This window comes from Numida meleagris, chromosome 1 (assembly GCF_002078875.1).
Source record: "Numida meleagris isolate 19003 breed g44 Domestic line chromosome 1, NumMel1.0, whole genome shotgun sequence".
Classification (NCBI taxonomy): domain Eukaryota; kingdom Metazoa; phylum Chordata; class Aves; order Galliformes; family Numididae; genus Numida; species Numida meleagris.
Window position 1 is genome coordinate 27,497,330 of NC_034409.1, and position 12,084 is coordinate 27,509,413.

The 12,084-nt window shown below is 40.4% G+C and overlaps 1 protein-coding gene across 4 annotated transcripts in view; it reads left to right on the forward strand.

Annotated features, from left to right (window-relative positions):
• DOCK4 (dedicator of cytokinesis 4) overlaps positions 1 to 11,882 on the forward strand; it is a 253,261-nt gene extending 241,379 nt beyond the window's left edge. For all 4 annotated transcript variants that reach the window (XM_021384917.1, XM_021384919.1, XM_021384918.1 and 1 more), the window contains 4 exons: positions 746 to 818; positions 4,709 to 4,822; positions 5,700 to 5,761; positions 8,817 to 11,882. In XM_021384917.1, coding sequence (XP_021240592.1) covers positions 746 to 818; positions 4,709 to 4,822; positions 5,700 to 5,761; positions 8,817 to 9,242 — 675 coding nt within the window. In that variant the 3' untranslated portion in view covers positions 9,243 to 11,882. The remainder of the gene's footprint in view (positions 1 to 745; positions 819 to 4,708; positions 4,823 to 5,699; positions 5,762 to 8,816) is intronic.

Sequence of the window (12,084 nt, forward strand, 5' to 3'; positions counted from 1 at the left end):
AGTGTCTCAATGACTTGGCACAGTGCCAAGTCAATAGAGATTGACAGATTTGGAGTTCACATATTGCCTCATTTTCTCTTTAAAAAAAATAACATAAGGTTTACTTTGTTCTTGTTTCCTTTGGAATGTGTGTCTGTATTACTTGTGGGATTGACTATGTGTTGTTTGTTCCTGTTGTCAAGATAAAATAGTGACCCACTGATTATTTGAATGTTGTCAGAAGAAATAATTGGTGGAATTATAAAATTATTTCATAAATTTACTGTGATTATTTTTTTAAATGAATCCAAAAAGAAAGAAAAAGAGACTTTGATCGGGTCTTTTCCTGAAGAGAAGCAAGAGTGATACTGGTAGAAAAAAGTTAGCGTTGGAAATAACACATAATGCTTTTCAAAGATAACAGCAAATCAGTCCCTCCATGTGTTTAGTATTCAGTCAGGTTAACTCAGTCAGATACCTGACTGAGGACTGAGCCTCATTTTGTCATGCAGGGAGCAGGAAACTGTCAGAATTCAGTACGTTATAATCCTCCCACTGATTTCAGTGTCTACAGTTTTCAGACTAGTATATACTTCATTTGTGTACACATTTTTATTCAAGTATTTATGTTCTTAGGTGATGTTTATCTCTCTACCTCCAAGTAGATACATGTGGAAGGGATAATAACAAAAATATATTTTTTCACTCAAAGACTACTCAAATAAAATTGCAGTTATGCATAAACCATTCTGTTCTTGATTTACAGAGAATGTTGTTTAATCATATTGGAGATGGTGCTTTGCCACGAAGTGATTCTAATCTGCCTGGCACTGACAAAGGTGAGTGGAAATTTTGCAGCATACCAACCCTGGAAAATCAAGAAAAATATAATGCAAATTGTCTTAAGCATATAGCATTATCTCTGAGTTTCAAAATACTACATAGGTCTCTCTGAAAGTCATGCCTCTATTTAATTCCATGGAAAATACAACACATACAAAAAGCACAATAACGCTGTTTGATAGAGAAGATTCTCATCTACAAAGCACTGTTTTTTCAACGTAGTCACCACCCTTAGCCAATTCATGTGGATGAGCTGATAGAGATGCTCTTCATTCTGTGGTGTGACAGCTGTGCATAGCCATCTGGAATGTGGCTTGTCTTTCATGTCACTGTCACCAGAGCTGAAGCGCACCACCCACCATCTCACTGTGCTCACATCCACTGTTAGGTCTCCACAACTGATCAGCAAGCATCAGTGGTGTCAGTAGTGTCATGTCCTGCCCATAAGATGCAATACACAGAGATCCATACACAATCATCAGTTTTAATGAGAATCTGTATGCTACAGTTATCCCCAAATATTGGCACACAGTTATCACAGAAATATTGGCACTCTAACAATTAAATCCATCCTACTTGCACAGCTAAACGATGTAACTTTATAAGATGGCACACTGAAAATCTATCTTAAACTGTGCAGCTAAACTATACAACCTTAAGAAACCAAAATCAAACTCATAATTACTTAACAACTTTATGACTTAATGATTTTACAAGAGCTATGACTTCTAAGAAAGCAAAATAAATTTTGCAATTACTTAACAACTTAACGAGAGAAAAGGAACGGAAAGAGAAAATGGAGGAAAATGGAGAAAGACTGAAGGAGACAGAGGGATGGACAGAGAAAAGAGATCACTCACAAGAGAAACTGAGAGAAACGGAGAGAACAAGAGGCAGAGAAACAGACAGAAAAAAGATCACTGGTCTATTTTGTGGAGTTCCAATGTCAGCCTGCTGGTGCCAGAGAAGGGATGTGGGGATGAATGCACATGTCTGGAGGTCACAGTCTCGAACAGCAATGAAACAGCAATGATGATGAAGATGATGTGGGTCCCCTCTCAGGCATCCTCTTATGTCTGCTAGGTTTGCGAGTGTACTGTCCCAAGGTGATAAACGAGTGAATTTGCAATAGCAAGTTTGTCAAAAATAAGTTTGTAGCAAAAATTTTCTTGCAGGAAAGGTAGTAGGTGTGAGTGAGGTAAGACTATCCTGTTTGCATGGGATCTCATACTTCACAAATAATGGCCTCCAGCTGGTTGTCATGATGATGGCCTTGCACTGCAAGTGTTAGAGACATACCAACCGCACTCCAGAAAGGCAGAAAGTGTTTTTTGTTGGTCATTTACAAATGGTGCCATTTTTTCTGCATGGAGGAATTCAGTGAAACACCTTTGCTTCATACACACTTCCATGTCAGACGCCATTCTGTCAGATTGCCCTTCTGGTGCCATGTGTCACAGCAACAAATGTAAGGGGATACTGGAAGGAAGGTTCAGCCTCTACTGCCATTCCACCAACATCCACCTGTGATGTTGTGGGCCAACATAATAAAATAGGAGGCATTACTTTCAGAGCAGCTCTTGCAAATAAAACATGCTAATATTCTTCAGTTTCAAAACGCTGCCAAAAAAGGGGAAAAGCAGTGTCTGTTTGGACTGAGTGTTGTGCTCAGAAGGGCCCAGAGGTTTGCAGAAAGGGATGGTGCAGCAAAATGTTGCAACAGACTGCTAGAGTAATCTGTCCTTTCCCCATCTAACTGCTATATTAGAAGTGTGAGCAGCTGAACCCTAGAGAAGATGAACTTCTGGAGGCTGGGGCAGAAGGAAGCTAAAGAGATGGGCAGTCACTGTGCTTTTGGTTATACTTTGGCCTAATTTGAGTAAATAAGAAACCTATGATGTCAATAAACAAAGTATTTTCTTTTATAATTTTTCACACAGGGAAATTCAATATTGTTGGCAAACTTGTTTTCCAGGATTTTGTTATATTCCCTGTATCCATTATATGCTCCATAATTTCATTAAGTGCTACTCTTTGTTGCACCACGAATTAAGGTTACAATAAAAGAGATGCATTAAAAACATTTCAAAACTATAACAAGAACTGGCTAGGAATCAGATTTTCTTCAGTAAAAGCTGATTTGTATAAGTATTTGTACGTCCTTTGATGTAAAATTTTTCACAGAACTGAAGAACATGAAAAAATGTAATGTGAAAAGGTCAAAGCTTTTGTAATGGCCTATGCAGCCAAGTACATTGTAGAGTTGTTAAGATAAATACTATCTCCCAGAGAGTTAAGCAGTCCAAAAGACTGACTGCTTGGGTAACTTGAAAGAAAAAAATGGCTTCTCAATAGATTCAGGAATTTGAAGGACCCAGGCCTGGTGCCAAGTCATTTTTATGATGAAGGCAAAACCATACTGCCAGGTGACAGCTTACAGTAAAAAGCAAACAATGAATTGCATGCTCTGACAATAAAAAGGCAAAATGATCCTCTAGAAAATAGACTGATTATTCTGTGTGCTGTTCTTGGGGTCAATTAACGTGCAATTATACTGTGACAATATTGTTACAGCTATAAAACAAATGTTATTTGTACTTTACTTTTTGTGTAAAGTCTTGTATAGAGTAGCACAGTGCCATTCCAGTCCTTCTGAAAAACCTTAGTGTTGCTACAACAGCAATAACTGATAACATCACTTAGCATTTAGCAGCAGTGCTTTGCTTTTCATTCCGTCTTTCTAAATGAGCACAAAGTCCTTCCAGTCCTTCCAGTCCTTCCTTCCTCACACGTGCGGTACTAGCAGACAAGAAAGAAACTGGCACATCCTGGCAGGATCATGTTCTTTCCTGAGAAAACTTTGAATTTGGTGGAAGAGGTTTTGGGTTTTAAAGGTCTCAGGAACTCTTCACCTCTCAGGGTTTTTTTTTGTTGTTGTTCATCCCGTTTTTTGTTTATTTTCTTTGGAAGCAGCTTTTTCACTGTTTACAGAACGCGTTAAGAAAAACTGCACATTTTTAGTTAGTTAGTGTGCTGTTCCGTGTTAAATGCCCTAACTGACTGTCTGGCTTGTTCTTTCTGAGAGCAGTGACTGTATGAAGACATGAAATAATCCGGTTTTAGTATGGAAGCTGTTCCAGGCCTTATGGAGATCATTCAGTTAAAGTCATGGTGTTTGGTGAAAGTAACAGATAAATAGAACAGCCAGTTTTAGACGTGTCAACGTGATATTTGATTTGCATGATCCTGGACCAGGTATACAAACAATGTATATAAATTGCGCTAATACATAATAATTTATTCATTTGGTTTTCTTCAAACACTTTTATGTCTCCCCATTCTAACACGCTCAACTTTGTGCCCTTCTTTCAATTCTGGCAACAAAAGCCTCCTTGCACTGAAAGCTTTCTGAGGGACGTTGACTGGAATTTGGCGAGTTTCCTTCTCTAGTCCCTTCTGCATGTAAAATGAGTTAATGGAAACAGTTTATGAATAGTCTGTCCTCCTCTCCCTAGAAACATTTAAGTAGGGATCTGGTACAAAGATAAACTGATTATATTTAACAGGCTTCAAGCTCATCTCCCGTTGTGGCTGGATTTGCGGTGCACCAGTGCACTATCTCAGCTGCTGTTGTTATCGATGGTCCAAACTGCAGTACAGTCCCAAACTGACCCGAGGGCCAGATGCATAGGTTAGGCAAACCAGGAGACTGACAGGTGTTATTTAAAAGCCTTTCAAATGCTGGTGTAAGCACAAGAGCTTTGCAGCCATGCTGTTAGTTTTCATTCTGTGTATTTGTAGCCACACAAAGAAAGGCAAGTCAGAGAGCCTGACTGTGACAGCTAGAAGTGGTGATGCCTGTGTCAGCTTTTGCGTTCTCTTCCAGCTGTAAACGCCACTCCCAGCAGCTGGAGCCTGGACAGTGGGAAAGAAGCCAGAAACACATCAGACAGTGGGAAGCTTATATCCCCTCCTGTACCACCGAGACCTGCACAGACGGGTGAGTTAATGGACATTTTGGTCTAAAGTCCAATCAAAAAATGATTTACTTGAGGGCTTAGATTCTTTCCACTCTGACTAACATTTAACTTCCTGTGCAGGCTAGTTTATTATTCGATTACTGACATGGAAGGCTGTAGAACTGCATATATTTTCATCTCATTAAGCTTATTTGTAGCATTCTGTTTTCAGTACTCTGCGTCTTCATTTAATGACTGAGGAATTTCAGACAGTTCATTCTGATACTAGGGCGGATGATCAGATTTAATCTTTTGATCTTAAAATAATTAGAGGTTAGTAATTGGTAATGATCATAAATGAAAAAGAATCTTACTTGCCAGAAAATGCTCAGCAGTCATGGAAATATGTGAGTTCTGTTACTATAACCAATTTGCCCTTCAAAAGACTAATTTCCACGTAAAAAACAGACGCATTAAGTGGTATTATCAATGTAATTGTTCTCAAGGGAGCAGAAACTTTTTGAAGTTTTAGCCTTATGCATCAAAGTATGTTTTGTATTGTATTTTTTCTTATTTGACATTAAAATATGGACTATATTTCTTAAGAACAAAGGGAGGAAAAAATGGGAGCAGAAAATACTTTGAATCCTGTTATTGTTTGATAGGGTATACATGAATTTACATGGTATAAAATTTGTCATGGAAGATGGCTGCAGAAATTTCTTATACTTTGTTAGTTGAATGACAAGACAATCCTGAAAAAAGAAATAGAATTTTTAAGACTACTTGCAACTGTGGGGCAAGTACACAGAGGGAACTAGAGAGATTTGTGGGTAGAATGATCTCTTACCTCTTCAGAAGACTTCTTAATGAAAACTATAATACAAAGACTGCATTGGAATCTTTCTGACTTTACAGCATCACCATCAAGACACGTAGCCTCTGTTTCCCCTTCTCCTGCTGGCAGATCACCAATGAAGGTACTGTCTTTTTCCAAGTGAACCTCTTTTGTGGGACAGATTGTATGCGCTGTGGGGTATATCCTATGTATTTAATACGTTATTTGAGATTATATTATATTCTTCTTTCATTATATTAGCATTTTTGTTCATTATCATGTACCTGTACAAAATTCATTCACAAGTAGCCATAACAATCACAGCAGATCTGAACATTTTAAAAACTGCCGGTAAGAAACCTAACCTTCACGCTGTCAGTATTAGACTCCTCACCTACATGCATAATCAAGCTCTCTTGACTAAGCGGACAGAATGGAGCGTAAGAAATAAATGTAAGAAGTGTTATCTGATCTACTTAGTCCAGAATGCCATCTCCAACAGTGGCAGGAGATGCCAGTTAAGGAGAACCAGTTGTGCAGCCCATTCCTCTTACTCCTCCAACATGCAAAACTGCTCTGTTAGGAGTCTCAGAGGGCAATCCCTGCTCCACTAATTTTAATACTCACTGCCTCTGCAGGACAATCCGGGGAGGTTGTGTGAGAAGCTGGAAGTAGCTTGAAGCCTGTCAATTGGAAACGTTAAGGACAGGCTGTGAATGAACATTGATTCTCTAACAGGCACCTGTAGCAAGAGGAGATCCTCTTAGCAGGTTTCATTTCTGTTTCAAGGTATTTGAAGATGCTGGTACCCATTTGTTGTGCAACAGTTTATTGGTTAGAAAACTTGACCAGGAAATCTTTGTTTCCAGCAGCACTGCAGGGCATCAGTGCACAGCCTGCATATTCCAGGAAAACCTTGCTATTGACAGACGGCATGTTAGTCTCAGGGATAACTTCTGCTAACCCATGGAAGCTGAGATAGTTGTGCAGTTGGAAATAGAGGGGTCAACAACCTAGAAGGAGAGCAAATCAAAAAGAGCAAGACCAGTGCTTCAAGCACTGAGGTTAGAGAGCAGGAGGCATTCCTGCTGAAGTGATCCCTCAGGTACTCAATGCATAACGCTGCAGACATGCGCATCTCCTGAGGAGGAGGGAAGTGACACCCCCAAAACACCTCCTTTCCCCTTGAGGTTCTTAATCATAATTCTGCAGTCATTGTCCTGTTTATTGTCCCATGCACCTGTTAGTTTTCCACTTGTGGCTGCAAAGTGGCCCGGTTTCAACAGAGAGTAATTGTGCTTGCTATCAAATGCCCTGTAGTCCTGTTACCATGGTACACCTGCTGAAGTGAGCACTGATACCAAGTTTCTGACCAACTGCTTACTAGGAATCTCTTCAGAGCATTAGGATATTGCACAAAAGTTGAGCAACTCTGCCTATGTTCTTGAATTGACTCAGTACTGATAGTTCCTAGGGGTGTTTAAAACTTGTCCTAACCTTTCCTTCTAAAGGCCTGGATGGAATATAAGCATTTTACAGCCACACTCTGGATTGCTTGGGAGGGGAGGAATGCTGGCCCGGGAAACTTTCTGAGAGTTGCTGGATTTCACTTCAGGCAGCCGTTAATATCCAGACTCCTTTGGTGTCTAGACTGTTATTCACTATGATACACAGAGTCTGCAGTGCTGTCAGGAGTGAAGTGCTTGTTCCTGCTCAGCTGCTGAATTGAAGCAGGCAGAATTTACACGTATTTGCTCATGTTCTGAATGACAAAAGCAAAACCTCTAATTTTTATCTATAGTCACTTAATCCAAGTGTCTAGTGCTCTTGGAACTCAAACCAGTTATATCATTTGCTTGAAAACTTTGACCCTGGATGTTTGCATGGATAGGAGTGCGGCTGCATCTTCCTTAGACGCAGAGGGTTTGAATCTGAAGCAAGTGCTTAATACACAACATCTCCACAATGTGTGAAATGTCTTCAGTATGCACTGAGGATGTAGGAAAATTTGCTCTGCTTTTCCGTAGCTCACATGGCTCAATTTTTAGCCTTTGTTCCAACTGTTCCATGCTGCCGTCCTAGTACAAAACCCTCTGATGCAAATGAAGATCTTTCCATTGGTTTCAGTGTGCTGTGGATCCAGTCCTAATAACTGAGTTTATTTCAGTCAAATGAAGTCAGTACAGCCAGCTCCATACGTTTTTGCCACTCTGCCATCCCTCCCTACCCTTGTTGTATGGCTCACACTTTCACCTAAAGCTGAGCAGCTGGGTGCCAAGCAATCTAATAAGAATTGGGGTCAGAAATTTGTCTTTGATATAATTTCTCCATCCATTTTTCAGCCTGTGCTTGAGACTGTTAAGTCTAGGTTGTCTGATTGCTCTAGTCACAATTAGGTAAGTTGCCATACTTTCCCAACTTGTAAGGTGTACTCTAACCTGTTAGCGTGTTAGCTGAACTTGCTCCACTAGAATAGGACTTCTCCGTGGTGGCTTTACTGTCCCTGCCCTCCGCTTTTTGTCAGTGCTGGTGCTGAGCCCTCAGCTCCCTGGCCCTCACCTTCCACAGACCCTCATGTCTTCACCCTCCCTTGAGCCCTTGTCCCCAGGGCTGTGATGGTGTTTTGCGTCATGCACAGTGGCACAGTACATCCAGAAATCACCTGGGAGATGGGGTTGGGCCGCAGTTCGAAGCCCACAGTGTAAATGTGCTTTTGTTGCATGATTGTGCACTGAAGCTGTGAGAAAAGCTTTGGAAAATGAATGTTGAAGGAGAGATTGCAGCATCAGCATGGAAGGTGATGCAAGTGCTGTGTTTTGGCATTAGAGGGCAGGACATCACTAGGCACGCACCATGTGTGGGTATGGATTTCACTTAAAAGAACTGGGAAAGCTGAGAGCTCATTTTAAAGGCTTCCAGATTTTTCCAGATAGTAAGATAACAATTAAGTACAGTTTTGCTTCCACTTGAATTACATGAATTACTGGCATGAGCACTGTTTAGGGTATACTTGGGCACTCCTGAAATGAGTTTCTACTGGTTTCTTACTGAATCTTAATTAAAACTGAGGTGCAATGCTACATCTACCAAGCTTCAGAACCTGCGCGACTGCCTCTGTGTGTTTTCAGTCTGAGCACCGAAGTCCCCTCCCCAGTTCAGCACCGCTAATTTCTTCTCACGCCCTTTCTTTTGAGCAGGGCTCTGTGCAGTCATTCACACCGTCTCCGGTGGAGTACCATTCCTCGGGGCTCATATCCAACTCCCCGGTGCTGTCGGGGAGCTACAGCAGCGGCATCTCATCCCTCAGCCGATGCAGCACCTCGGAGACGTCGGGCTTTGAAAGTCAAGGCAGCGAACCGCCGGTGACTGTCCCGAGCTACAGCGTTCCTGAGGAGCCCGTGAGGAAGGAAAGCAAAACCCCGCCGCCTTACAGTGTGTACGAGCGGACTTTGAAGCGCCCCGTCCCTCTACCTCACAGCCTCTCCATCCCACCCACCGACCCTCCGGCCCTGCCGCCCAAGCCGCAGCTGGGCCGGCCCAGCAACGCGGATAGCAGCAGCAGCAGGAGGACTGAGCCGGCCCCGCGGCCTAGGCCGCTGCCGCGCAAGGTGTCCCAGCTATGAGGAGCCCTTTGGGATTTGATCGCAAGGAGTTCTTTACCATTTAAGAAATAATATTTTTTAAAAATGGTAAAATGCATTTAGTTAGGCACTTTAATGTTTTGCCCACCTTTTCTTTTAAGTAATTTTTAAATGCTTATTGATGTTATGTTGCACATTTTAAAATGAAATTACTAATTTAGGTTGCCAGGTATTATAGGAAGCATGAATGAGAGACTTCTTTTAATTTCATGGTGGTGAATACTGATAAATGCTTTCCTTTGTACTTTATTTAAAAATTTCAATCTAAAACCCTGCATTTCTCATGTGAGCTCAATGCACACTCCTGACAAAACAAAATGTCCTGACTGGGTCTTTACTGCTGAAATAGTGGCATGTGTTCACACGAAGTCGTCTGTAGGCTCCAGTGTTTCTGCAAGCAGGCAGGAATTTGTTTCTCCCATGCAGCGGGTGGGTTGGTCATTTCAAACGTCTGTGGAAAAATGGATATGATGCAAAGTTGTACTGCAGAGAGCTGAGCGAGAATGCAGTTTGGAATTTTTGAAGCAAACACTTGGTTTCTGTTATTTTTAAGATGGAGAGATGCCTGCATTTCATTCGGCATAGAGCACCTTCCTGGTGAATCTCGATAAGATTTTTGTTCCATTAGTGTATTACTGTACCCAGTGCATCCTATGCTTTTTGAGGTGCAGCTGACCTTTATTATTCCACTTAGTGTATTTTCATTTTGTTTTTTAAAAAAACTTTTCTAGTGGAGGTCCTCTGCTGTTTTTGAGAGTTCACCCTAAAATACAATCAGTGTATTACATGGGCACAAAAAATACGTTTATCTAATTTGATTACTGGAGTCAGCACTGAATCGTGCCAGGGCAATATACTAAACAAACAAAGTATGAATATGAATTTGAAGATACCTATGAACTAGATATCTACTAAAAAGAAAAAGTAATTCAAAAGCAAATTCAAAGGTCATTAACAGTTCTGTAAAAACCTAGCAAAAATTCCAGCCAGCTCTTTGGATGTGTGTGTAGCAGTGCATCAGGTTGGGGCTCGCTTATTAGCTCGAGTTCATCACCATCGTCTGCTGTAGGAGGATAGTGTTTGGCCATAGGGCGTACCTTAGTGACTGGCATCTGCAAAGCTAATGCCATGCCAAGCCGTAGGGAAAAAAGCACCTTCTGTATGTATTTTTGGTATCCTCTTTCTTTTACTGACCGTTTAACACGTGCTTGGGAACAGATGTATGAACTGCATTTTAAATCATGCTGTTAAAGATATTCTCCCTCTTTTGTTGGGAAGCTCACGTTGATTTTAGCTGTGTCTGATTTGTTGATAGCTTAACTGGAAGAAAGTGACCACTTTTTATATTCTCTGAAGCCTTCAGCAGTTATAAGCTGTTGACGGTGGTTATAGAGGTTTTCTATAATAAATGTTCGAGTATTTTTGTACATAATTGGTAAATTTTAATAAGGAGTGTACCATTATGTGAAAAAGAAGCAAACGGTTGTGTATGCAGTAAGATTGTTATAATTATGCCAAATACTTTATGTATGGAAAAATATTTGTAAATATGTGCTTTTAACAATAATTCTGCCATATTGACTTTACAATTTTGAATGTCAGAAAAATTAATATATGTTAAAATATTTATGTTTTAGTGAAAGTATTCATAACTTGAAAAGGAACATATGAATTTTAGCTTTGTATCTTGCTGATTTCAAAGTCTGAAATTCCTTGAAGTAGCTCTCGCTTTCAACTATAACATTTTTGTGTCTGTAACCACATCATAAAAGGTGTAGAAGGCTCCGTATTTATGCTGGTAGAAAGAGGTAATACCTGGGGTTTAAATAAGGTGTCACAAGTAAGATAACAAAGCTGCTTTTTAAAAAAATATATTTTATTTTTTCTTTCCCCGCCTGTAGTTTAATAGATTTTGTTAGCTAGCGCTTGAGCACGGTATCAATCAGTGTTATTTGCTCCTGAAGCCACTTTTTGTTTCTGGCAGTGAGCAGAGTTGTTGCATTTATCCTTGGCGCGCATTACGGGAGTCAGCTGGGCAGCACATTTCACACAGTTTCTGTTACCTAGACACTCATGTCAGTTGCTGCATAATGTTAATATTGGAATAAAATGATTAATCTTTACAGTACACCTTGTTTTCTACAGAATGAGAGATTATAATTGTGTTTATCAAGGAATTTAAGTTCTGACTCTGTCTTGCTAAATCTCATTTCATTTCTCTTGAGTATCTCCTAATGGATGGAGTTTTCTCCCCGTTTGGATCCTTAATAGCTTTGTGAGACAAGGTGGAGAGCATTGACCTGCTCTTCTGAACAAGGAGGAATGTAACATTCTCTCTGAGAGTTTGCTGTAAATTAACCTGCATGAGCACTCTGTTTTTATAACCATGATGTCGAGAATGCTCCGAGTGATAGCAGATGGTATAAAACTGACAGAGTACTCTGAAACTGAGCTGATGCATTTTCTGCTTAGTCAGTTTTGACAAATTGATTCTGTAGATCAGTTTTTCAACCTGATTTCTTATAAAAACGTAGTATGAAATTTTGTTATGTATGTTGCAATACCCAGAGCTTGAAAACCTAATGTAAATAAAGGTCTCGTTTGAATTTTATGCGTTACTCATCAATATAGTTTGATCGCTTTCTGGATGACGGTGGGTAATTTAGAAGCTCATAAAAGCAGACCCAGGAAGACAAATGGCTGTTTCTTCTCAATAGCTTGAATGTTAGCCAGCATATGTGTAGTAGCAGAGATGATTGTGCATTTGAATGCTGCCTTTGAATTGTCGCTATCTCTGTGATCCACAGAAGCAGCTACAGACACA